Source organism: Merops nubicus, unplaced genomic scaffold, assembly GCF_000691845.1.
Source record: "Merops nubicus isolate BGI_N331 unplaced genomic scaffold, ASM69184v1 scaffold1360, whole genome shotgun sequence".
In the NCBI taxonomy this organism is placed as follows: Eukaryota; Metazoa; Chordata; class Aves; order Coraciiformes; family Meropidae; genus Merops; species Merops nubicus.
In genome coordinates this window covers 173,907-201,364 of record NW_008581958.1, presented here as the reverse complement: position 1 = coordinate 201,364, position 27,458 = coordinate 173,907, and the positions used below count along the sequence as shown (strand labels likewise).

At 40.9% G+C, this 27,458-nt stretch overlaps 1 protein-coding gene across 1 annotated transcript in view; it reads left to right on the top strand.

Annotated features, from left to right (window-relative positions):
• The window catches only part of LOC103768880 (protocadherin-15-like), a gene marked incomplete at its 5' end in the record, with an annotated part of 190,564 nt that overhangs the window by 130,017 nt on the left and 33,089 nt on the right, over positions 1-27,458 (top strand). Inside the window, 3 exon segments of the mRNA XM_008936046.1 lie at positions 378-505; positions 15,412-15,627; positions 20,157-20,245. Of these exon segments, the coding sequence (XP_008934294.1) occupies positions 378-505; positions 15,412-15,627; positions 20,157-20,245 (433 nt within the window).

The following is a 27,458-nucleotide window of genomic DNA, read 5'->3' as shown; positions in this document are numbered from 1 at the left end:
GAAAACCATGGCAGCTTTTTGCTTACAGACAAATTCAGACAGTTCTAATAGCAAAGTGCAGGTGTACAGGTAACGAGTCATCTTCTATAAAAGTACAAATTTCAGCTCCGAGTTAAATCAAGATTTAAATCAGGAAAAATGGGAAACGAAGAAACTATAAAGGTAGATTAAAAAAAAATGCATGAAATCTCTTGACTTCCTTCAAGTTCATAATTTTCATGCCAGATATGCTATTATTTCTAATGTATTTATTTTTTACAATATTATCCATATGCTTATTTCACATGATCTGTTTGGACTACAAATGCATAAACGCCGGTAGGTGTTAAAGATTTATTGCAAAGTGTTCTACTTATACTTTCCATTTCCTCTTTCAGGTAATACAGCTAAGGTCTTTATTGAAGTGAAGGATGAAAATGACCACGTGCCTGTCTTTACCAAAAAAATGTACATTGGAGGAGTGTCTGAAGATGCCAAAATGTTTTCTTCTGTGCTTAAAGTTAAGGTAAGACTGAAATTTTTAAAATAATATTCACTTGCCGTGGGAAAATACTTGCTCACTGGTTTGATATTCACAGGAGGTTACAAATCACATTTCTTCTAAAAGTTATCAAACACTGGTAGTCATTCCCATTTGATTTCTTCTTCTAAACAAGTGTAGTGAGTACAGAATTGGTAATTCTTCTGAAACCAGCATTTGCACATGAATATGAGTGTGGTTTCCATTTGCGTGTGTATGACCAACAGGCTTTGTCCCAGTATTCCGTCAGTTACTGTCACAAGCTTCTGTGTCAAAATCACAATGATTCTGAGCTTAAAAGACAGGTTTTATTACTATTTAATTATATGTGATCATTTTCCATTTGACGCTTTGTCGCTATCCTTTTAGGTACGTTACTGTTTGGAGGATTCTGTTATGCTCAACACTAGTGTGCACCTTACATTTTTCTACTTCTTCAGCAGCCAGCATGTTTATGCTTTAAAAAGGCAAAAGCAGTTTCTGTTGCATGTTGGCAGTGCAGCTCCAGGTCTGTGCACTGTGACATAATTGTGAGTCAAATTGATGATCCGTAGGTTTGCTTTAAAAAACAAGAGAGAGAAAATTCAAGGCAAGATTATGTATAGAATGGAATTAGCGTCAGACAAAAATAGCTTAGAATAGAAGCTTTTTGGTTGGTGTAAAATATTTTGTGATGCAACCTTTTGTGCTAGAGACAGCTTGCACTGCCAGGACTTTCCAAGTCAGCTTGTTTCCTCTGCCTTTATTTTGTTACCTCAGCAGGCTTCCTGCATCTTTTTTCACCTTAAACATTAGTGGAGTAGCTTTGAAATTGCAGATTGGAGCTTATGCCTGAAAGGGCACAGAAATATGACCTGATAAGACTTTGACTTTGACCTCATGATATGTTTAGAGCACCATGAATGAAATAGAGACTATCAGAGCTTCTTAAAGACACCCCTGGCTTTTTTGTTTCATGGCAATCCTTCCCAAAGAAAGCCTAAAAGTGGCAGGAAAGTGAGGAATTGTTAAGCTTTGACTATTGGATAGAAGCCTCCATAGATGAAATCTGTTTTCTCTGTGGACTAGTCCAGAGTATTTTTCTCTCATTTTTTTCAGACAGTGCTTTTCAGAGGTAAATTTTGGTCCCCAGAGTATCCATATTGGTCTTTTCTAGAAACACATCTTGGGAATTTACTGAAGATAACTTGGGAAGGGAACATTAGCATGTATAAATCTGCCCTATGCCAACGCTTCCCAGCTTCATCTGCAGGCAGATGGTGTTTGAGGACACAGCAGGTAGAGAGAGATCCTCCTAAATGGGGCTGGTCGGAAACTTTTCACTACACGCTGCCTTGGGATGGTGCTGAGGCTGAGCCTGTGTTTTCTGGTCTCCAAGTGTAAAAACGTGGAGGAGCCTTAATACCACTTTGCCCTGAATGTGTTCCTGGAGTAGCAAAGGATGTCATTCAGTGGACAGCATGAAATGGTGCCTCGTGGAAACCCTGTGCCCAGTGTGCTGGGTAGTTCAGGGAACTGGATCAGGTAAGATCCAGTGACAGATCAGAGTCAGTGCAACATCTCCCATAGCATTATTAGGAGAATATGGAGTAGTCAGAAAGAAGTAGTGACCCTGAAAGAATGGGGAGGTGTAGGGAGGAGTTGGGGTGAGAGGAGATGTAAGATACGTGTTGGTAGCTGGTTGGAGTGATTAGCCCAGAAGGCTTGTTAAGAAAGCCTGTTTACTTACCTCTGCTTCGTCCACTGTGAAGACTCAGTTCAGGCTTGGTAAACAAAGCCAAAAATGTTATCTAGCATGTGCTGTGCTTTTGTATACTTTAAAGATTTCTTTCTATGGAATTAAGGAAGTGGGAAAAAGCAACATTGTGTGCTGGAAATAATAAATTCAGAAAAAGGATTTCAGAACTTTCTTTTACCAGTTTCTTCTCTTCCATCTTCTGTATTGAAGTTCTAAGGCACACCAGGTTGGACATGAAGAGAAATGTCTTCCCTGAAAGGGTTGTCAAGCCCTGGCCCAGGCTGCCCAGGGTACTGGTGGAGTCCCCATCCCTGAAGGGCTTTTGAAGCCATGGAGATGTGGTGCTGAGGGACATGGTTTAGTGGTGACCTGACAGTGCCGGGGGAATAGTTGAACTTGATGATCTTAAAGGTGTTTTCCAACCAGAACAATTTTATGATTCAATGATATTCCTGTGTGTCAGCCAAGGGGATAGGAAGCATGTGAAAAAGAGCAGATGTACAGGTGAGGGCTATTTGAGGGTGAAGAGAGGAATCTCCTCTTACACTTCAGAAACATTTGACTCAGAAAAGGACTATCAAAAGGAGTGCACCAAAAAAATTACAATTTTATCTCTCTGACCTGTTTTTGTTAAAACATATAACAGAATTCTCCCCACCTTCGCTGACAGGTTATGTGGAACAAGGTGTAAGACAGGAGTTGTTACTGGTGGGTGGCGTCAGCCATAACTGTGCTCAGTAAGTAAAATCAGAAGCGGTTAAGAAGAACTTGTTGCAGAAACTCAGGCTGTTAGCACCAAGCATTTTAAGCAGTCAGTGCTACTTAGTTTCTTTTCTGTCTTTTAGAAAAGAAAGTAATTGCTCTGTTAAATAAATATGATACCCATTCCAATTAGTGTTAAGAAGAGTTAATCAAATGAATGTCTTTTCTTGAAGAGTTCAGGTGAGAAGGATTAAACAAGTAGTTTTCCAAGCTGAATTTTTTAAGAACATTAACAAGGAACAAGCATCGCTTGCACTGTAGAAATTATTCAGATTTTGGTTTTAATGGGGAAGCTGTGTTCTTGGTAGGAGTTTCAAATGCATTTACTTTCATATTCTGCATTCATTAATAGTTGCTAATTTTTTCAATGACATCTGAGTAATTTTGAAAAGAAGCTGGTATATTCAGCGTATTCTCATTCTTCCTGTCACTGACAACAACTTTGATGAGCCTTGAACATGGGGGTTGACAAGCAGAATAATTTTTACAACTGAAAGATGTTAAGTTGTGTAATACAGATGTTGAAATCATTGCTATTGAGACACATAGTGAACTAACATTTCCTAATCATGGATAGTGCCACGTTATTTGTCACAGCAATGCCATACAGTCACCTTTGTAGAGAAATATGCAACACTTCCTGCACTCTGGGACCCAGACTTGCCTTTTTTTCCCCTGTACTTTGAAGAGATACCAGCCATAAATAGGTACCAAATGTGTAGAAGTAACATCAACTTTTTAATTGGTTTCTTATGTACATTCCATTATGCTGAGGGAAGGAGACTGTTTATTTTAAATTAAAGTGTAGGATGGTCATTACCAAAAGAAGAATGGACTCTGAACTGAGCCAGTGTTTTCCTTGTATTAAACAAAATTAGGTGTTCTAGAGGTACAAGAGTTGAGTAACTCCGGGCTTCTTTGGTTTTTCTCTCGATTTTTATCAATAAGCGACAGATTTTGCTTACAAACCTGAAAGCTGAAGACTTCTATTAGTAGTGGATAACTTGGATAATTGGGTTAGTTGTTTGAAAATTGCCAGCCCACCTTTTCTTTGTCAGTCACTGCATGTGGATGTTTAATACTGACTCCTACTCATCACTCTCTTAAGGTCCTTGTTTTTATATCCATTCATGCAAATATCCATGCTCCTTGTGACCTGGATCAGTTCCTGCATCTCTGGACAGGCCTGATGTTAGTCATAACATTGTTTTTTACCAGGACATTTACTGGGCTGTCGATACACAGAGGTGGTTGTCAAGGTTTGGTTCTCCTAAGTGAGGTGAGATGCTTAAGAAATTGCCCAAGGGAGAGGATAAGCTGAAGTCTGTATAAAACACCAGGGCCTATTACAAGAGAAGTAAGGACAACCCAATTCCATGAATAGAGGAGGAAAGAAAACAGTGAGATAGGATCCATTTTCTGCTTTTAAGTCATGAAAATGCAACTCAAGTTAACAGAGATCTATTTCTCATGACTCTTCTGTCAGTTGTTTAACTGTTAAGTACCATAATGATGGTATAGATCATGGAAAGGCATGTTCAAGTCACAAATAAATGTAGGTGCTTGCAAGGTGAATTATCTTCACTTTCTCATGTGAAAGTGATAAAGTATGGCAAAGTTCTCCTTTCTGAAGGTGACCTATATGCCCCAAGTGCTGGAAGCATTAGGGGCAGACGATCATTTGGCACCCTATTTGATTGACTTCATACAATAGCAAACAGTTTTGTATACCATGACTTTTATACCATAATTTAATAGTTAACCATATTTTAGCAGACTGAAAAAAAATCCCATCATGTTAATTCATTATTTTTTTATATTTTAAGCACAAATGTGTGTTCGGTTTGCCTCAGTGATGGGTACACTAAAAATTCCCCAAAAAGGCCTTGGGGCAGGCTTGTGGGGGACTCTGCTTCTGGAAGCCCTAATTTTGGCAACACCAGTGCTGGCTCCCTTAGCAAGAAATGTGTTTTTCTGGAGTGGCAGGAGGAGATACTGTTGGTTGAAAATAAGGGTCAGATTTATTGCAAGAAGCTTGTCATTGCTGATTTGTTTCTACTGAAAGCAAAGCAGGGATTTAAGTACAAAATACTTGAGCTGACATAGCTCATCATCATCTGGGTAGCTCCGTCTACTTCAGCCTTTTGCAACTGAAGATCAGGGCCTGGAATTTCATGTTAAGCCCAAGTGCCAGATAATGGTTTGGTTTCTGTTACCATTTATTCATTTATCCATTTTGGAGGAAAATACCGTGACGGAAAACCAGCACTTATCTTGAAAATTCTTTCTCCTAAAAGCTCAAAGTCAAAGCTGTTTGTGGCTTTAGCAGAGTGTTTGAACGAACACCACACAGCTCTTTGTCATCTGGCTGGTGTTTAGATATTGATACAGCTCCTGCAGTTAGATGGGATTTACAGGGTATGCCTGCTTTTATTTACCTTTGCTGTAATTAAATTAGTTAAGCATAATAATCACAGAGGCAGGCACTTGCCAACAGTTACCGTTTAGCAGCAGTTTAAGCTAATATAATTCTTCCTTTTTATCAAATAGGAGATTGAAAAGATGAGCTGAGAGAAGCAAGTACTAAATTGTAGGTGGTTACCAGTGTAGATACTAAAGAGATTGAAAAGTTATTTTATAATCTGGGTAGAAACTCAGTGTGTCTTCATTTTAGAGTGTTTGTGAGTTACATCAAGCAAGAGGTAAAAAGATTTTATGTTTTTAAAAACATATCTAGTTCTGCAATAGTTTAAAAAGAAAAATAGTCTGAAAAGTCAGAAGTGTGTTGGTGGTGATACCAAGAGGCACTTGTATTGCAGAATGGGATTCACAGCTGTTTCTGCTCAGATCCTCACCTCCGGGTGGTCCCTGCTCCACCAAGATCCGCAGTGGCCTCTCCCAGCAATTGTCCAGGCCAAGGGATGTATTGTGGTGCTCGCCACTCTTTTCCCAGCTATGTGCCTGTGTGTTCCCAGGGGAAAGCAGAGGTTCTTACCTATGCTGATCAATATTTGAAGTGTGGGTGATGAGAGGATGGGGCCACACTCTTGTCAGTGGTGTCCAGTGACTGGACAAGGGCCAACAGACACAAGCTGGAACCCAGGAGATTCCACCTGAACAGGAAGAAAAACTTTCCTGTGGGGGTGCTCGAGCCTGGAGCCTGCTGCCCAGAGAGGTTATGGAGTCTCCTTCTCTGGAGAGATTCCAAACCTCCCTGGATGCAGTCCTAGGCACGTTGCTGTGAGTGACCGGGCTGGAGCAGGGGGGTTGAATGACATGATCTGCAGAGATCCCTTCCAACCCCCACCATGCTGGGATTCTGTGTGTGCAGGGCAGTTCTGCTCAGACTTTGCTCTGAGTAATCGGTGTTCTGCTGACACTCCCTTCAGCTATAGGCAGATCTCCAGTTTTGTCTCTTTGGACATTTAATAAGTTATTCTCAAATACCTCTCTGTCTTTGTGCAATGTTAATGGCACATGAGAAGGATCTCTAGGGTCCCTTCCAACCTAAGCCATTCAATGACTCTGATATAAAAATAAGACAAGCTTTATGGCCCTATGCAAAAACTACAGCTTCCGAATTTTAAAAAAAGCCCAACACAATTAGTTCCTCTTTAATGGTGTCTAATAATTTGCTGTAGTCATTAAATTTTAATCTAGTAGTTTCCATAAGTCCTTTTTAGATAAATCTGTCACAAATACACTGCTGAACATTGGTATGTTTAACTCGGTTGCTTAAATCATTCTGTTCTCTGCGGCTTGAACAAAATTTCACCCTTCCCATCAAAGCACAGTTCTTGCCCACTGGAAAAATATTTCATAAAGCACCCCGATGCTTGGTGCTAATTATGTCACACAGCCTTGTGAGTAACACTGGGAGAAAATAATAACCTCAATCTGAAGAAATAATCTGACTGCCATGGGCCAAACACAACAAAAAGTGTGAGGAGAGAAGAAAGCTGGTACTGAGTGCGTAATCTAACACGCAAATTGAATTTAGAGACAAATAGGCCAATAAAATATTGGATAAGCACTTCTCTCATCATTAAAACAGCTACATACGTGATGAAGGCAAATACTACAGAGTGCTTCTCCCAGCTCCTTAACATGCAGCAATTTTGCTGGTGGCAGCAACTGCTCCCTTAAATATATTCATTTGAATATAAAATCCTTTTAGAATTAGGTAATGTGTTGTCGTGCTCTAGATTTTTAAAAGGATTACTGTAAGCAGATACAAAGGAAGCTTGAGCTCAGAAGAATGCCATGAATCGTTATCAGGAAAGCCTCTTTTAATTAGAATTAATTTGTTTAATAATGTGCCATATGAATTATTCTCTATGAATGTCCTTGTTTTAAGGCTAGTGTCCTCTGAAAGTTCCTAAGTACTCATGTCTCTAAGAAAAAAAATAAAAGGCATATACTTATTCAAATGGCACTTTTGAACTGAGGCTTGAGTCCTTGCATTTTGAAGACCATGTTTATATTGCTGATAGCTCAGCAGGAGCCGTGGAGCTACGTTAAATACCATTGCTCTTGAAATAATAGCCAAGGCTGATGGTTGCATCTCTGACCTACAGGCAGTTTCACTCTGATGTCTTTTGCAGCCTGCTTGTTTCCTCCAAAATTAGGCATGGCACAGATCAGAGGTCTGGTGATGCTCAGAAAAGGTTTCAGGTGTTGGACACTCCTGAGAGGGATTTGTGTTAGAGTAACCTTTCACGTTCTCTCTCTTTTTCTGCAATTCTTTGTTTCCCCAGACTTTTCAACCTATTTAAGAGCCTGTTCCCCAATGAAAGGCCTTTTCGTGTGGTTTGTTTTTTTTGGCTTTTTTTGCTATGACTGTTAATTAAAAACAGATTTAATACTCGTAACGACTAATTTATAAATGTTGTGATTTCAGAATTGCTTTGCATTTCATTATATTAGAATTAGTTATTTTGCTTTTCCACTGGTATTTTCATACAACTGGTTTTCCCCTCAGAATTTGAATGAGACTTTTTTTAGCCACATGCACAATATTTTCAATCTGCTCCATAAAAACAAACCCCAAATCAACACAATCTTAAAGAAAATTACTAGTGGGAATTGACTTTTTCGTATAATGGCGTGTTATTAGCCCTTTCTTTTAAAACATTTACTGCTACAGTATCAATCTCTCTAGTTTTCTTTATTGTAGTGCATTTAAATTAGGAAATAGGTCCTAATTCTAGTATAGAAAGTGAGAGGTTTTGTTCCTGAATTACTCCTCACTTTATCAGGGTATTTTTTATACTGAAAACATTTGAGGAAAAGGAAGCTTGCCAAAAAAATGCCACTGAATCTATGGAAGTGGCTGACCTGTATTTGATAGAAATGGCTCTAATAGGAAGCCGTCAGACAGGTTTGATGTTAATAATAGGAGCCAGTGGAGTCTGAAATGCAGTTACGTCCTGAAGGAGACTTGATTCTTATAAAACGATTGATCAAATTTTCATTGCAGACCTTTTCTGTATTTGTGCCCCTTTCTGATAAGCTTCATAATGTAACTTCAGCCTTTATTACCGCTTGGATATTTTAGTATACAGAACATCAAAATAAACCAAAGCCATTTTATGCTACAGGTTTTTACCCTAATGACACACGGGGGAGCAGGAATTACTCTTTACTTAACTGTAATCCTTGAAAGCAATCTAACTCAGTGGTTGCATACTGATCTAAAGCAACTGACATAAAAAATGTTTAAAAAATTCCTTGGTATGGCTGTTACCTACAGAGAGAAAACCTGGATTACTTTTTTGCCCAGATGCATTTATCCATTTTAAATCTCCATTTATTTTCTATCCCTGCCTATAAACTCTAGATTTCTTTTGTGTTTTGCTTTTTCTTTGCATGACAGGTAAGTCTGCACAGTGGCAAGCTCTGTAAAAGTGTGATTCAACCCTAGGCACCTCAAGACAGCCTTCTGCTGCGAAACACAAACTTTGCCTTCTGTAATTTTGCTGTTGCATGTACACGAGAGAACCTCTTCATAAAAAAATGAACTGCCTTGCCAGTCACAATCTTTTATTAGTTAAAATATGATTTATGAATCACAGAGAGCAATAAAAAAACCACACTTGGTAGAAGTAAAAAATCTACTTTGAAGCCTGTTTGCATTGACAGCAGCACACCCTCAAAGATGCACATCTGGCATAACATCTGGCCTCTGACAGGAAGCTGCTTGCCCTGCTAAGAAGGATATTACAGTAATTACAAGCACACCAGTAATGTCTTTCAAAGAACATATCTCTAGATAACATGTTGGCTTGCTAAACTTTTTACTATAAAAACCTGGACTGTTTTTTCTTCTTTGGGAGTGTTCAGAAAAACAGCTGCCATTTGTGATGTGGGTTTGGTTTTGTTTTGTTTTTTTTTTTTTTTCAAATGTAATATCAGATTATTTCAATGACTATGTTATCTTTCTAACAGTTTAAGACCGTTAGTCCTGCACATGCCCAAAGCTTGTAGAAGGGTTTTTTTCAAAATACAATTTTTGCAACACCTCTCCCTCAGCATTTTTTCCCCAGGAGACAGCCTGTCACAACTGATCCCTGTTGCCACACCTTGGGCTTTATGACACTGTTGGAGGATTCTTTTTTTTTCCCCTTACTACTTGTATTTTTTGGTCATTTCCATGGACTTGGGATTTTCTCAGAGCAAGCTGGGCAGCAATCTGGAATTGAGCTCAGCAGAGACTGTTCTTTTCACCTGTGTTGTAGGACCTTTGTAAGGACGCCTAACAAACATTTAAAACATAAATTAATGAATCTTTGGCTCCATAGAGCCCTCATGAAAGGTGATTATTTTACATGTCTTCAGTCTGCACATTTCCACAGGGAAAATTGAAGTGTGAGGCACAACTACGTGGCCACACAATCACAACATTACAGGAAGGCACTTGCTCACACCCACAGAGACATGTAAAAGTGATGCCATGTAGCAATAATACTCCAATATTGTCACCAAAATCACCTGTGGCTTGTTTGGGATGAGCACTAAAATCTTCATTAACCACAGCTCCTGAAGCTACAAAATAATCATCAGGGGATTACAGGTTTTGTTATTATCAACGTGAGCTAAATTCAAACTAGCTGCTGAAAGTTAAATGGCAATTGTTAATTTTAACTCGTTTCCAGTCTCCCTAACAGGGTCATCCTTAATCAGAGCCTGAGGATGTTAATAGGGCATGTAAAATGAACAGGACTGGGCTGTTGGGTTGTTTTTTTCTTTCTCCTAGCAGATGGCAGGTTCGACTGTTTCAAATCAGTTGCTGGCACAAAAAACAAGCTTTTAAAACAAGACCATTTTTGCCTGTAGGAATTTACAGATTGTTGGATATTTCCAGTTCAGAAGCCACATCTGCCATTGTGCTGGTTTAGGGATGGTTTTACTTTGTGATTTACAGACCGGTAAGTTTGTTGTCGCTATTGCGGTTTTACTCTTTTTTTGGTCTGGACTTCTGGACTGCTGTGCTCTTGTACACTGTGGCCTGTCCCTAGCACTTTGGAACTCGTGGTCATCATCACCTTGGCTTTGCCACAGATGTTTGTAGCTTTGCATCTCCTGGCATGTGCTCCTCAAAACTAGCCTGTTTTACAGACCTCTTTCCACCAGATTCTCATCTGGGGTGTATTTGGACAGCTTTTAGGAACAGCTGCTGTGTGAGGTCCTCACATGCAGCCCAAGTCTTGTGTTAAGTAGTTACACCAAAAAAGAAGTATATATTAGCACACAGTGTAACTGGCTGCAGAGGTACCACTAAAAGTGTGTCTACTACCTCTACTTTTTGGCTCATTTATTTTCATAGAATCATAGGGTAGTGTGGGTTGGAAGTGACTTTTACAGATCATCTAGTCCAAACCCCCTGCAGTGAGCAGGGACAGCTTCAACTAGAGTAGGTGGCTCAGGGCCCCATCCAACCTCACCTGGAATAGTTTAAGGGATGGGGCTTCTACCACCTCTCTGGGCAACCTGGGCCAGTGTCTCACCACTTTCACTGTAAAACATTCCCTCCTCCTCTCTAGTCTAAATCTCCCGTTTTGGTTGAGAACCATCACTCCAGGACCTGCTAAAAAGTCAGGTGCCATCTTGCTTCTAGGCCCTCTTGTAGTACTGAAGGGCTGCAAGAAGGTCTCCCCTGAGCCTTCTCTTCTGCAGGTTGAACCCAAACCTTCTCAGCTTGTCCTCCTAAGATGTGGGTTCCAGCCCTCACATCATTGCTGTGGCCTTCTCTGGCCCCGCTCTGACAGGTCTGTATCCTTCTTGTGCTAAGCACTCCAGAGCTGGACCCAGCACTGCGTATGAGGGGACACTGTGCTCCAGGGGAGCAGTACATCTCTTGTCTTCCAGTCATGCAGCTTGACTCAGCTCTAGTTTCTTCTTTATGTTTCTCTACTTGAGCTAAAACTTTTTCCCATCTCTGTCCTCCTAGGAGTGAAGCCCAAACTAAACAGAAGGTGCCTTTCTGCTTTCTCTCTGTTTTAAGGTGACTGATGTGCTAACAGCCCTCTTTGTCGGCAAGAGAGCGGAGATGTAATCACCACAAATGCCTGGCTTATTGGGCTTTTTTTCTCCAAGTGAGATAGCTGCCAATAAAATGATACAAAACGTACTGTTAATGTGTTTGTGGTAAATACCCTCAGTGCTAAAGCCTAGAGCATCATTTTTTGGCTGATACTTGGCTGGTGTAATGAGCTTTGGTGGTGGGTTTGGGGAGCACCCCAGCAGTGGCAGCTCTTCCTCCATGGGATAGGATGGGTGAGGGCTGGAGACAGCACGTGGTGGTGCCAACGGAACTCCAGTTGTGTGGGCACACTTACAGGAGGGTTGAATTTGGCCTGGTGATTCCAAAAATCATACATATTTATTGGTACACAATCATAGCAGAATTTGGGAGACATCTGTATTTCTTGCACATAACAAAAGGAAGATATAGTGCTGTAATATTAAGATTAAGTATAGCTCTTTCTCTTCTTTGACAGTCATAATGCAACTCTTGAGGTGTCGTATATCTCTTCCTAATGAAGTGTCAAAAATATTTACCTTCAGGACGAGTTACAAACATCTTTACTCTGCCTTAAAGAAGTTGGTACGTCAGTGTCAGCAGCTCACAAGCTCTCTCTGGTGGTCCTGTGTCACATGGAGTGTTGTTAGGTTGGATCAAGAGCTAAATAATGATGAAAAGGGGGGGGGGGAAATGGAAACACCAAAGTGAAAATATTTGCAACTGGGATCTGATGATTTTTCTGAGCTCATCAGGCTGTTTTACATCTGGCTTTGCTCATCTGCATGTAGATGGTTTCTGGGATGAAGCAGCCTGAACTGTAATGAAACCGAGGCCCCATCAATGTCTCTGGGGTGCCATTGAGTTCTCAGAACTTCTGAAGATTAACTCATAGCCCTTCTACAAGCTTGGGCATCTCAACTGCAGGATTTTAGAGCTTGCATGCTTCAAATTTCTAAATGCCTTTTTCACTGGAGTTTGATGCATCAAATTCAGGTGCAAGACGTTGCTGAGCCGCTGCACTGCTGTGGGGCATTTGTTCAGAAGGGCTGACACTATTGATCAGCTGTGCCTGCAATATTGATACGCTAGTTGGGATCTAAATTTCAGTTGTCCTTAGATGCACACACAGGCAGGCATGAAATACTGAAGGGGAAATAGATTTCTGTTGTCTTTTGAAGCAAACTACCATTAAAAGCTGTATCTCTGTTGAGAGAGAAGTTGCAAATATTAAAAAAAAAAAAAAAAGATGGACTTGTGGCCCAACTGAAGTGATGTAATAGATCCATTTTAACAACAAAATGGGTTTTTTAATGAAAGGGCACAGTGCCCATCTGACAGAGTGCCTCCAGAGAGCCTTTGACAGTTAGCTGGGCACTTTCGGTGTATCCTGTCTCACTGCGGTGGAGATCCCAAAGAATCCAGATGAGATATTGCTGTGTGCCAAAACACAGGCTGTGTGGGCTGTTTTCAAGGAGGTTTTATTTCTGTTATCATGCTGCTTTGAAATGTTTCTTTAGTAAGAGTTATTTTAGTAGTAATAGTGTCGTAACAGTAATCAAGTGGAAGCTTTTAGTTATAATCTTAAGTTTTCCTTTGCATTTGGTTAACAACAGGTACTTGAGGAGGTGATAAATTTGATTTTTATGTGTGCACTGGGTGCCCATGCCCAAGCAGGGGCTTGAGTAGCCTCTGGGAGGAGAGATTGGGGCTGCCCTAGTCTGGACACAGCCCCTTCCAACAGCCCCACACCCAGGCACAGCTGAAGTGGTGTTTTAATTCTTGTCTTTGTTTCTCACCATCCACATACATTTTATAGGGCAGTAAATGAAATTTTCTTTGAGTTGTGTCTGTTTGTCCATGGCAGTGACTGCTAAGTGAGCTCCCTGTCCTTATCTCAACCCACAAACTTTTTTCATCTTAAGTTCTCCCCCATCCTGTCGAGGAGAGTGTTGAGGGAGCAGCTGGGCACTGACATTTAGCTCTCAAATAGCAATAACTGTTAGCACTTGCATTATCAACCTGATTTTTGGGTACAGCCACTTCCTCGGTTCTTTGTGCCATATAGCATGCTTTCACATTTATTTGTTCCTTCAGTGATTTACTTGTCAAAAGGAAAGCCAAAAAATGAGCCTAGTCCTGAAAACCCACCTGCCAAGGTCCCGTCTGCTGGCTCTGTGATGTTTTGGGGTTGTATTTCCCCATGCCAGTTGGATAGCAAGAGTGCTGTGGAAAAGCTCACCAGTATCTTTACCTTTTGACTGGCAGAATGGGGTTAATTTCAGAAAGCTTTTAATCTTCCCTAAAAAGGCCAATAAAGGGGTTTGAGATCACCCAAGAGGTAACAATCTTGATTTTGAAAGGCTTAAAATAAGCTATAGAACTAAAGAACAAATTTCTCTTTACGCTTTTCGTAGCCAAGCCAGATAAAGCTTGGTCAATTTAGAGGAAAACAAAATATTTACAAAGGACACGAGGACCATTTGAAACAGTCCTGTCTCTGTGGTGGGTGGCAGTGTCATTGCAGGAGCTCATCTTTTGGGCAGCTCTGCAGCACAATGGCGAGTGCTCTATAGAACATGTTTCCTACCTCTTGCTAAACCAGCCCAGATATTGTTGCTGAAGTGCCATATAGTTCTATCTACTCCATCTGGCCTGACAGCACTCTTGAGCAGCATGGGGAGCTCGCACAGCTTGGAGTATGTGCATCATTCATCTGTCATGGGTATCTCTTGATGGTGCAGGATGAAATCACTGCACTGCATAGATTCGCCTGAGAATTATCACAAAATAAAAGACAAAATGGGAGTTAGCAAAAGTTTCCACCTTATAGATATTGTTCACTGTTGGAGGAGCTAGATAATGATGATTAATTGGCCATCTATGGAAGGCTTAATGACCTTGCCCAGATAATGCTTTTCTTAGACAACGTATCATGGGACACAAGCCCCCACGCTGCCATAAACCCCGACTGGGTTGTGGTTATTGTTCCGAAGTCCTGGTGAAGGGTGGATTTTACACACAGACCTGCACCTTTTTGAAGTTAAGGGTTGGTTTTTTTTCTCCAACATTAGCTTAAGCCACAGGCTTAAGAAGCTGTGCCAGTATTTTGGTGACAGCTTAATAGATGCTGAAATGTCCCAGATGCTGAGGCAGTGCCCGAGTCTAATGAGTGGGCAAATGTACAGGCCATGATTAGCTCCGGTCTAGCTGACCCCTTCCTAGGTGGAGCATGTGAAAGCATTATAAATGTCCTCAGAACCAGTCCCAGCTGAGCAGGGGTGCTGCCTTTTGAACAAGAGCATGATTTGTACAGAGGAGTAGTTCTGGAGAGGCCAGCCACTGCTGGAATGCCACTAAATCCTTTTGCTTTCATAAAAAAAAAGGATGAAATTACTCAAAAAACACATGTGCTCAATCAGTGAGGGTGTAGAATATCTCTGAGAAGAAAGAAGACATTCTTGTTGTGTAAGTTTGTGAATGCGTTGTGGGCATTTTTTCCATTGGTATTTAATTGTCAGCAAGAATTTGGCAGTGGAGGTTTCTCAGGATTAAACTGTTCTTACCTGTTCCATCTGTTGCAGACTTGGGAAGTCCACGTATAATTTTCTTCTCTTTTTTCTTTTTTTTGGAGCAGTTTAGTGCCAGCACAGGAGAAAGAAAGTGCTGGAAAAGCAAAACTGTATGCAGCGAAGTTAAATGAGCCATTTACAGTAATAGCAATATCTGCTCTCTGGGATCTAATATTTTAAATGTCGGTGGAAGAAATTTGCTGGACCAACACAGAACTGCATTTAAAGGACAAGGTTAATGATTCTTTGTGTGGATATTTACCTTGTTTGCCTCTGCTTGTTTTCTTTTTCCTATTAGGCTGATGATAAAGACACTGGGAATTACAGTGCCATGCAGTACAGACTCATCATTCCTCCAATCAAGGATGGTAAAGAAGGTTTTGTGATTGAAGCTTACACAGGGCTAATAAAAACTGCGATGCTGTTCAAAAATATGAGAAGATCCTATTTCAAGTTTCAGGTCATTGCAACTGACAATTATGGGAAAGGACTGAGCAGCAAAGCAGAAGTACTTGTAAGTATGAGCCAGACATTATCTTTATGGAATAATTCCTGAGGAAATTCAAACGCTACATAAAGTTTAATTCCAGGCAGACCTATAGGAAGGCCATAAACTGTGTGTACCTAATTAAGTCGCTGATATAAAATGTCTTTTTTTAAAAACCAAAAGCTTTTATGACCATCTGAGAGATGTTTTCACGTTTCGTGGCAGAGATACTGATCTCAGTTACCACACTAGATGCCATGTTCAGTATTTTATTTATTCAACGAGCCATTGTTAATCATTCAATTTAGTTTCTAATTGTTTGCATTTAACATGGGCCTAAGTTACGTTCTGGTTGTTCTGCACCCAGATGACAGTGAAAGACCTGCTGCTTTTGTGCATTACAAGTATAAAACAGCTCAGACGTTGGGCTGAGACTCTACTTTGGGTTTTGAGGGAAGCAACACTTCAAAACTGGCACCAGCTTTAGGCCTTGAGCTCGTGGTTTTGTGCTGAGTAAAGGACATAGTCCAATCACAGAAACCATCAAAGCTAAATTTCTTTCAAGCCTATACAACTTGATGGATTGGATTAATATTAGCATAATGTTGTAGGACTGAAGTACATTATCTAGTTCATGGGAACACTGTCAAATGATACAGATGATTGCCATAATACTTGGTATATTGAGTTATGCAGGAATTCAGCAAATAAACATAATGTATGATGTCCTCATGCTTGACCTCCCAAAATGATAGGGCTTTCTCATGCAATTCAGGCAGTAATAGTATATTAAAATATAGCCAGAAGGTATCGACATTAAAATTAGAAAGTGAAGTATGTCTCATTAATTTATAGAGGTATCTCTAGGTTGTCTGAGTGAGTGATGAGCAGTACTCTCAGTGTTTTTGAACAAGCTCAGAGTAGCTGTAGATACAATTACAGACTGACACCATCCCACCATGAAAATCTGGGTTTGCACTGAGCATGGTCCATATGTGAAGATCCTTTCTAACTAGATTAGGCTGTTCCTGGGCTTCCTGATTTGAGCAGAATTTGTCCTGCTGTCGCTGTGATGTCAGGTGCTCAGACTGCTGGGAAGTGTTACTCCTTTCAATACAAGCTCGAGGAGTGCACATAGATAAGGGAAATTAATTTAATTACTCACATGCAAATGAGTAAGATGTGGGAGAAGAAGATAAGGTTGCGCTGGGAGGTGGTCTAGGGAGGAGAGATGGGACAACACCAGAGTGACAGTATTGGGAAGAACCTGAGCAGAACGAGGTATCCTCCAGAACTTGGGCCAGGATACCTCCTCAGAGCCCCAGCAGAGCTCTGTGAGCAGCGTAAGCTGCCAAATCCACCAGTAAAATGTCTTGATGCTGTAGGGGTTGGTCCATGTGGAGGATACCAGCCTGTATCTGGGATGGGACTGGCAGGATGCCTCATGTTAGACATCTGTAGATCCACAGTTTGAGTCCACATAATTAAATTTCCCTTTTTAGTCTCTGTGAAACAAAAGAAAGAAATGAGAAATTGTGTTTTAAAATAAGCTGGCTACAAGCAGTTGCTTAAAGGTACTAAGTGTGTGTGGATAGTGAAAATTCACTGTGATATCATCAACAATCAAATGGTTGTTGGGGTTTGGGGAGGTCCCAAGCCTCTTCCTCATTCAGACCCTCAGTATAAGCTACTCCCAGGAATCCATTGGTGCTGTGTAATGATCGAGACTATTGGTAGGCTCTGCCTTGCTTGATTTAAAAATGGGGAAGTGCCTAGGCAATGAAGCCTGGGATGGAGGGGATATCGCTTGGGGGCTAGTGATTCCAAACAGTGACACACTTTCCCTGCCCTGCTGCAGGCTTCTCCTTCTTGTGCCACTTCTTCAACTGGAGCTGGTTCTCAGCAATGTATTCTTCAGATACTTATGGACAGGAGACATCTGAACACACCGCCTGCCAGCCCTGTGATTGAGGCTGGTACCTGCTGTTGAGCATCACAGGACCTGGCTGTATTTTTGCTTAGTAGACTGGGAGTAGCACAAGCTAAGGAACAGTGGGTTGGGTAATCTCTGGTGACTGTGCCCAAAAAGCTTCCCAGGAACAGTGACGTTGGTGTCTCAGGAAGAACCCTTGCTTTCCCACACAGAATCACAGAATGTTAGGGGTTGGAAGGGACCTCTGGAGATAGTCTAACCCCCTTGCAAGAACAGGACCATCTGAGCTAGGGCAGGTCACACAGGAACACATCCAGACAGGTTTTAAAAGTCTCCAAGGAAGGAGACTCCACAACCTCCCTGGGGAGCCTGTTCCAGTCCTCTGGAACCCTTACAGTAAAGAAGTTCTTCCTCATATTGAGGTGGAACTTCCTGTGCTCCAGCTTGTATCCATTGCCCCTCATCCTATCGCAGGGCACAAGTGAAAAGAGGTTGCCCCTTTCTTCCTGACATCCAGCCCTCATATGTTTATACACATTAATTAGATCCCCCCTAAGTCTTCTCTTCTCCAGACTAAAAAGCCTCAGGTCTCTCAGCCTTTCCTCATAAGGCAGGTGTTCTAGTTCCCTATCATCCCCATAGCCCTCCGCTGGACTCTCTCGAGTAGATCTCTGTCCCTCTTGAACTGGGGAGCCCAGAACTGGACACAGTACTCCAGGTGAGGTCTCACCAGGGCAGAGGAGAGGGGGAGCAGGACCTTCCTTGTTCTGCTGGACACACTTTTCTTAATGCACCCCAGGATACCACTGGCCTTCCACCTCCACTCCTGGCATGTTCTCCTAGGGTGGCAGGGACCAGTTTCTCCCCACAGCTATTTTTACTAATTATAAAATGAAAGCCCATGCAAATATGGATAGCACACAAGTTGACATTACTATGGAAACCTTAACTTTTTCTTGATTTTTGTTCAGCACCCTTTTTTCCCTGTAGCTTGTCATGAATGTGTATTTATTCATATTTTTGTATATGAACGAGTAGTCTTAATTGTGATTCCTTGAACATCAAATGAACTATTGCCTTTTTTTCAGCACTGCATTTCTGCAGTACCCAGTACATAGGTGCACAGTTTGCTTATATTGCCTAATGAAGTTAATTCTATTAAACTGTTCACTGCTTTAGAGATCCTGTCAATGATCTTAGTCTAAAATTTACTTTGAGTTCATTATAATTCTGCTTTTCTGACACCGAAGTCTGTACATGCTGATCAGTGCATCTGATGACATTTCAAGAACATTTAAATATTTAAAGTTAAATTAAGCTTCAAAGCTGGTGAATCGGTGTTTGATGTGGAAGTATATTATGGCTCATCTGCAGAAGTAGCTTACAGGGCTCAGGCTTCTCTTTTAAAAATTCAGGGGTGTATTTTTTTTCTTTTAGAATGGATGATTTTTAAATTTATCGGGTTTAACATTGTCCTGCTTTCCCGTATTTACCTCCAGAATGCTCTGTAGGGTGTCTAGGTTTGGAGTATAACGTTTGTTGTCATGCCTATATGGACATGAGCCAAGTGTGAGGAAATGTTTTATTTTCTCCACCAGTATGGGAAGGAACTGCTCCTTTCACAACCCGAGGGGAGGCTGGGCTGTGCTAGCAAAGAGAGCTATTACAAAAAAAGGACAAATACTTAAAAGGGAGAAAGAAACATGCAATCATTTTACTGGAAGGCAACTTTTTCTTGGGATAAAAATAGCTCGAGGAGACTAGATCAAGAGATGTGAAGCAGAGTTTACCAGCTCCACTGAATATGATACAGGCGTGTAGTCCCTCATGCCCACAGACTATCCACCTGACTCTGGGAAATGGAAGAGTTCCAGTGCTTTTTTTTCAGAGAAAATGCTAATGCCAGAGATTTGTTTTGAGGTCAGTCTGTTCTTTGGTGGAATCCTGGAATTTTTAATTATTTAATTTTTTTTTTAGAACAAAGCACACAAGTGTTTTGAGTGTGTTAGAGGTTTTTTTTCCTGGTCTTGTAAAGAAAAAAAGTTCAATTGTAAAATGTACGTGGCTATGTACAATTTTGTGCTATATAGAGGGAGAAGCTAAAGAAATGGAAGACTAAAATAAAAACTTTACTAACTTCAGAGTAAATGAACAATTTCCTTCATGACTTTTCTAACAGAGTATCTCATTGATATAGTTGAATTGATCTTGTATTTGCGTTTATGTTGGTGCAAATTGCATATCTCCAAGGCTGGATTTTCCTGTCAAGTCATCAAAAATACCAGGCTGCTCCCAAGTAATTTTGAATGTAGCACATGGGAGATCCATGATTCTGTAAGTAAAGTCTAAACTATGAAGAACATGTTTCATAGTCCCCACCTTAAAAATCAATATTTCTGATGTACTCCTGCGATTACAGTTCTTGTTAAATCTTTGCCTGCTGTTTATTGCTTTTGGCTGCCGAGCAAAGCAAGATCTCCCAGCTCTCTTATTCGGCATTAAAATGAGAAATATGTACATCAGGGAATGGCTGTGAAGGCAGGGAAGTAATTATTCCATTCTTTTTGTATGAGAGGATGTTATGCATGGGAGTGCCAATTGATTTTCACTCTTTTGTTTCCAGGTCTCTGTGGTCAATCAGTTGGATATGCAAGTCATCGTCTCTAACGTTCCTCCCACCCTTGTGGAACAAAACAAAGATCAACTCATAGGGTAATGAATTTATTTACTCTACAAACATCAGACAATTCACTGGATTTGTGTTTAGATTCAGCAAGGAGCACTGTCTCTATGCCACGATCTTTTTTGGCAAGAGACTTGATGGATATCACAACTTGCTGAGTGACAGCCCTGACACCCCCCAAATCCCTCCACCCCCAATCCACATTTTACCCATCCTCTGAAGTAAGCAGGGGTACAGCACTTCTGTGCTTGCCCGTGTGCCCATTTTGCAAGTTGAAATTTGGTTCAGAGCCACCACAAACACAGACTAGAGTACAGCCTCTGAACACTGAGCACAAGAAGCTGCATCTGCCAAAATCCAGGACATAGAATAAAGCACATCTCCAAAATGTTGCGGCAGTGTGTCTCAGAGAGCTGTACTGCTTCACTTTGATTTTACTTGGGTGATGTAGCTGTAAGGGAAGCAGAATTTAGAAAATTTATACTGATACAGTTAATACCCACTAACAGGATTGCATAATATTTTAATTGCAAAATATTAGTAACAGGATGTTGGTTGTCAGCCTAACAGGTATAAAATGTAATGGGAGGGGCAGGTAATTTGAAATATCAATGCTTTGTAACAAGAGCAAAGGATTTTTATCATCCTGTAAGCCAGCTAAAATCCTTTTGGTCACAGATGTTTTGATAGCATTCATGCACCACAGTATCATCGGATTCCAGGAGTTAGGTTTTCACTTTTAGCTTCTTTTTGTAAGACAAGGCCCATTTTTCTATACTTTGAGTCATTGGGCAAATAACCATGAATTAAACAACATGGGATAGGCTGTAGGAAATAGTTTAAAAACAATCTTTGTACTCTTCGGTCCCTTGAATCAGTGATGAATGGCTTTTCCCAGCTTTCAACAGGTTTGCTCCATCCTGCCTGCTGTCGTAGCTTTGCTTCTCCACGGAAATTGAAGTACTTTAGGGCTGATGATATAATCACTCACTGAAAAAGAAGCGTGCTGTCTCTAAATGGCTCATGTCTTCACTGGGCTAGGAAAAATTATCAACAGATTCGCTTCTGGAGATTTAGGACATGTTCCCCTTTTCTCTCTCTGTTTTGAGCCAGGTGTGAGTTAACTCTGATAGATTCTAGCATCAGAAACACAAATTAAGTTGTTCAGGCAATGGTCTGTATTCACAGGGACTCCATTTCCTAGAGCTAAGAATAATAAAGGAGCCTGCTTGCTCAACACTTAAAATCTAGCTCTCCCTAAGTGTCAGGTGCTGGTGTTGGCTGGAGAAGCAAAGACCAATATATCTTTTAATAACAGTAATAGGAAAAGTTTAGTTTTGCTTGCTAAGCCTTCAAGTTCACCTTAGTGTTCTGCACAGTACAGATTTTTCTTCACACAGGAATTTGGAGGCCTGCGAGGCTTCTGTTTTCTTGAGCGGAGAAAACAAACACACGCTCTGTACCACGTGTTTCTGTGTGATGTAGGGTAAATCTCGTGCTAAATTTGACTTAAGTTGTGTTTGAGATCATAGAATTACAGAATCATTTTGGTTGGAAGAGACCTTCAAGATCATGAAGTCCAACCATTAACCTAGCACTGCCAGGTCACTACTAAACCGTATTCCTTAGCACCACATCTCCACGGCTTTGAAAGCCCTCTGGGGATGGTGATTTAATGACAGGATGTAACATTTAACCATCAATTGCAATGCTTGGTGATGAGGAATGTTGGGGAAGAGGGTAGCTGGGTCATTTTTGAAATTACAGTGATTTTTCACAGTAAAATAAATAGTGATTTTAACAACTTTGGTGAAGTTATAACAGATGCTCCCCAGCTGCTGGTAATTTTCACTAGAGAGTGGAGAGAAGGTATTAAGAAATACATAATTCAATTCTTCCATGCTGCAAAGGCTTACTCAGCACAGCACTGAGATGTATGTTGGTTAATGGTCCAAATAAAGGAAGTACATACCATAGAAGACAAGATTTAAAACATCGCAGTTTGGCTTAGGAGTTTGGGCTTTTTGAGGGATACAATGGGTATGTCTTCAGCTGACATTTCTCATGGTGTTGTGATCCTTTGCAGTAGTCATTCAGTAAGCACCTCATTTTTCCTTCAACTGCTTTCATTCCATCAACAAGCTTTTTATATCCTCTGGACCAATGTCAGATTTGCCATTTCTCTCACTCACTCTGTCTCTTCAGAGAGGTTCATTTCTTTCTGCAACAGGTGACAGAAAATGAAGTGGGGCTTGGTGGCAAATTCAATGCATGCTCCTCTCCTTCAGAAAACTCCTTGGTGAAGGCAGATGACACAGTGTTCTTCAAATACAGTTACATTTGTGTGCTTACTTCTTGGGAAAGGAAACAGAATTTCAACTAGAAGAAAATAGGCAACATCATTCTTCTTTAGTTCTTTGGTTTTCATGTGAGTGCAACTTAAACCCTTTGCTAAACTTGGACATGCCATATGACCAAGAGAGAGCTGTGTTCCTCTTATCCCATGTGTAATAGAAAAGTCAGGTGAATTAAATACCTCTGTACACACTCCTATAGCTGACAAACCACTTGCTCTGAAATGGAGTAGTGGAGTGGCTCACAATGAGTGCTTTGTTGAAATACGCCATAGGCATTCCTCTTGAAAAGGCTGGTTTTACTCTACAGCTCACAAACCCTACAAAATGGAAACAGTATTGCTTGGGGAACTCTTTTTTTTTCCTGAAGAAGAGCTAGCCAAACCCATTTAAGCATCATTTTCAAGGTCAATGTTAATGTTTTTTTGCCTTGTGTGTGCTTTCTGAGCCAATCAGGTGGGTAAAGAAAACTTATTTAGCTGCATTTGGACTGCTCTGGAGTCTTTAAAGAATGGAATGAGTATTTTCTCCTTACTTTCAAAAATTATATGAGGATTCCAATGTTGTTCTCCCCTCCCTGCTGTGAACAGACAGCCTGGAAAGTACAGAGTTTCTCTTCTGTCCATATGAAGATAATCTCCTAGTGGTGGTGTAGGAATCATTCACTGCAGAAGAGAGTCTGATGGCATCACCTCACACTGCAAATAAATGTGCATAGATACAACAAAAATTAAGTACTTAATAATAAATCATGTAATAACTATAGATATTTAAACAAGGAAATGTTTACCTCCCACATCAACAAGTTTCTCTAGTCTCCTGTATTTCCAGAGCAATCCAGATGATGATTCCCCTTTTGTGTATCTTGACTTCATAACAGGCGAGTCGTGGTGCCTGTGACAGCAGTGCAAAGGTTGAAGTTCCAGAATGTTTCTATCGGTTGCATATGGTGGAGTTTGGGGCCTGCCTTCTCTGTGCGTCCCTCTGGCAGTTTTTGCTCTCCTGGGCTGAGGAATTTAGGGGCCTGCAGCCTCCCGGCCAGACCTACCTCTGAAAATGGAATCTAAGTCCGGATGTTCTTGCATAACAACTTAATCTGTCTTCTGGATGTTCTTACATATCGTATATATCTTAATAAAGGACATTTCCTATGTGTCAAAGCAAAAGTACTGGAAATACCATGTGTGATTCATTAAGGGGAATTTTTCCTTTTGTATGTTTTTGACCTGTTACATGCTGCAATCCTTCAATACCTTAATGCTCATAAAAGAATGGGGCAGTTCTGTAGTTAAAAAAAAAAAAAAAAACCCAAAAAAAAACCTGCTCATTTGTGTGAGACCCCACCTGGAGTATTGGGTCCAGCTGTGGAGCTGGTTCAGCAATCTCCTCCTTCGGGTTCCTCTCAATAATAACCAGTGTTGTTCTCTTAACTTGTTTTCTCTGAAGTGCTATAATGCAGCGTGTGGCTTCTCAGATAAAGCTGTAAACTTCTGCTTTGTTCTGAAATTGCTTACTCTTGCAGGAAAACCCCTTTTGTGCTGAGATCTGAAGATACGTCTTCAGGGTCAAAGTCAAGATGTCGCTGTGTATTACTCTTTGGGTAGCCTAATGGTCCTTCTGTGACTGGGAAAAATGGTACTGAAATAAAAAGCTGGAGTGCATGTAGTTTTTTTTGGAGGACAGGGTTATACATGATGGGCACAAAAAGAAAAGAAACTTCAGGAATGTGTAGGAAAGCAAATTTCCTTTCTGGTGTGCAATCCAATATGTGCTTATTGGATTAGCTTAAGTAGATATAAAGACATTGTCTCTGGGTTGTTCTGTAAATAATTTAGTTGTTATTATATGCAGAGTAAATTGGCTCAGCGGTGCTCCTTCCTGCTAGATACATGCCTGGTGTGTGATATAAAAGTCAAAATAATCTTCGTCAAAAGACTATTTTACAAAGAAAGAATAACCTTAGGCTTGAAATAAACCCCAGTTCTGGCTTTTTTCAGCCTATGTTGCAGCCCAAAGCAGGCTGACTTAGCTGACTCACAAGGGTTTCTTCGGGTGTGTTGGCAACTCCAAAGCATCTCCAGAGGCCACAGGAGTAGTGTGACCTGCCCTGTGCTGTGTGTATGTTGTCAGAAGTCATCTGGGAGCTGGGGTCCAAGTGCATCACACCCCCAAAGCCATCACTAACTGCATGGGGGATGCAGGGGCTGGAGTTGGTCCTTATCTGTTTTTGAAAGTACAGTTGAAAAGCCAGCAAGCTTAGTTGTCAGGTATTAACCTTGCAGAATCTCAGTGGAGCCAGAATTTGACTGCAGCTGAGCAAAACTGAGAGAGCGTACTTGGATTAAATGAAACACTTGAGAAGTCCATATTGATGTGCATCAGCAGAGCTAGATGCTCTCACTTGTGTGTTGCTGCCAAATTTGCTTACATTTCAGATACGTAAAATATGACTTTATTACTAGACTATTTGGGGGAGGTCAAAGTTTCACTGGAAGAGCCGAAAGTTGTGCAGGATACCAAGTCTTCAATGTTTGTATCTCCAAGTCTATAGTCCCAGTTATTTCAGAGCCCTGCAACAAAGAATGGATTGGTTTTTTTCTTCCTTTCTTAAAATATTTTTATGAGCCACAGAAACACAGGCTCTCAAATTACCAGACAACTGAAACATTTTTTTCCTCATAGAATGTTCTGCTAAGAAAATTGTGCAGTAATTAAATTCAGGTACTCGTGAGGATCTAAAATATTCTGCAGATTGAATTGGTTCTTTTCCTCACATGCTGGTTCAGAGGACACGTATACAACTTAGCAATTCTGCTCCAGGGTATAAAGCTGCCAGGATGTTGTGGTGCTCCTTCAGACAATGTCACGCATCTTCTCCACCAGGGACTACAGAGAGTCATTAAACCTCACTGCTGACTTACCAAGTCTTACACGATGGCTGTTAGTCTTGGCTGAGTGGCCCTTGCTGCTGGGCTCTCGTGCAGCAGATTCCATATTTCATATTTTGAGGGGAATTAACTGACTCATATGAGCTCCCACATTAGTTGCAAGGAAGCTTCTAAGTTGTGCCTTATCCCAGGTTTTTTTGGGCTTGGGCCTGCGTGTTTTAGAAATGGTTTGGGAAGCAGATTGCCACCAGCAAGAGACAGCTCAACAAACCGACACAGATGTATTTTTTTGCTTTGCCATTTTTTTTGCATCTAAGGATTTTCTGAAAAAAAGTCTCGGAGTTTTCAGGATATTTAGGGTCATATTATCATAGAATTATACAAAGACTTGGGTTGGAAGGGACCTTAAAGATCATCTATTTCCAACCCCACTGCCATGGGCAAGGACACCTCTCACTAGACCAGGCTGCTCAAAGCCCCATCCAACCTGGCCTTCAACACATCCAGCGATGGAGCATCCACAGCTTCCCTGGGCACCCTGTGCCAGTGTCTCACCATCCTCATAGTGAAGAACTTCTTCCTTACATTTAATCTCTATCTCCCCTTTTCCAGTTTGAAGCAGTTAGTCCTTATCCTTTCACTACAAGCCCTTTGTAAGAAGTCCCCAGCTTTCTTGTAGGCCCCCTTCAGATACTCGAAGGCTTCAAGATGGTCTGCCTGGAGTCTTCTCCAGACTGAACAACCCCAACTCTCTTATGTCCTCTGTGACAGTGAGAAGCCACTTGTCCTTCATTTCATTTCACTGGTGTCATTGTTGAGAATTGGGAAGGTGATAGTAATGGATGTGCCCTGGGAGGCATTTCTGTTCATTACATTACATTTGCAGAGCTAAATGGAGTTAGAGCTGTAGGAAAGTCCCATCACCTGTGAGGCTGCTGGTTCTACACTTCTTCCCCCCCTGTTGGGAGCATGGTAATTACCCTTGTTGCATTAACAAACGACAGGGTAATTTTACACTAACTTTTGCTGGTATATACAGTAGAACTGCAAATGCTATTGTTGCTTAAAGTGTACATTCTTCTGATTCTTCCAAGTTGTACTACAATCAGGTGGCCACTTCCAGTAGAGTGTTAAAACACTACAGTGTCTTCAGCATCACAAGTTCAGCTGAATGACTTTTAAAATAACTCTACAGGGAACTGCCCTATTTTTAAGTGCATTCTTTAATTGCTACATTTCAGTGCACTTTTATTATATCTCTCAACCTGAAGATGCAATTTGTGTGTTTCAGATGGAATATTACTGTCATTCCACTGTACTTTGTGGGGTTTATTGCAATGTCAGTTATAAAGCCAATGGCTTTGATGTACCTGTTTCTCATGGTCAGAAAACAGGATGCTCTTTGCTCTTCAGTTTTAATCATATTTTAGACAAAGATATTCTCAAAGGCAATGAATTCCAGCAGAAGCCATGCTAGGAATTTCTGAGGAAAGAGAGTTACTAATTCTACTGAAAGTGACCCTACGTTATAACCTTTCAGGGCTTTCCCGTTGTGGGTGAAATAATAGTTCTGTGCAAGGAAATGAAAGTGTCTCCCCCTGCACCAACAGAAGTTAGGGAGGTAAATCTTCTACCTGTTTGGTTTATCTGAGTGCAAAGGCTCCTCTAAAGATGGTTGTGGTTTCTTCTAGTCACTTCCATTCATATCTCTTCATAAGACGATCGTGGTTTCTTCCAGTCATTTCCATTCACATAATGTTTGGAGAGGAGTTGTATTTTTTTTGTGGTGATCTGCATACCGCAGATTTGTTCTGTCAACCTTTACCTGGGAAAATTGTTGTTACTGAGGTGCCTGTGACAGGTTATCACCGTGGCTGCCAGTTAAGCATGTGCCAGAAGCAGAGATGAGCAGAATTTACCATATCTGCAAACGACAGGAGTGCTTGTTTAGAGTGCACCAGCCAACTAGCAGCGTGTCAGACAATCTATATCTTAATTTT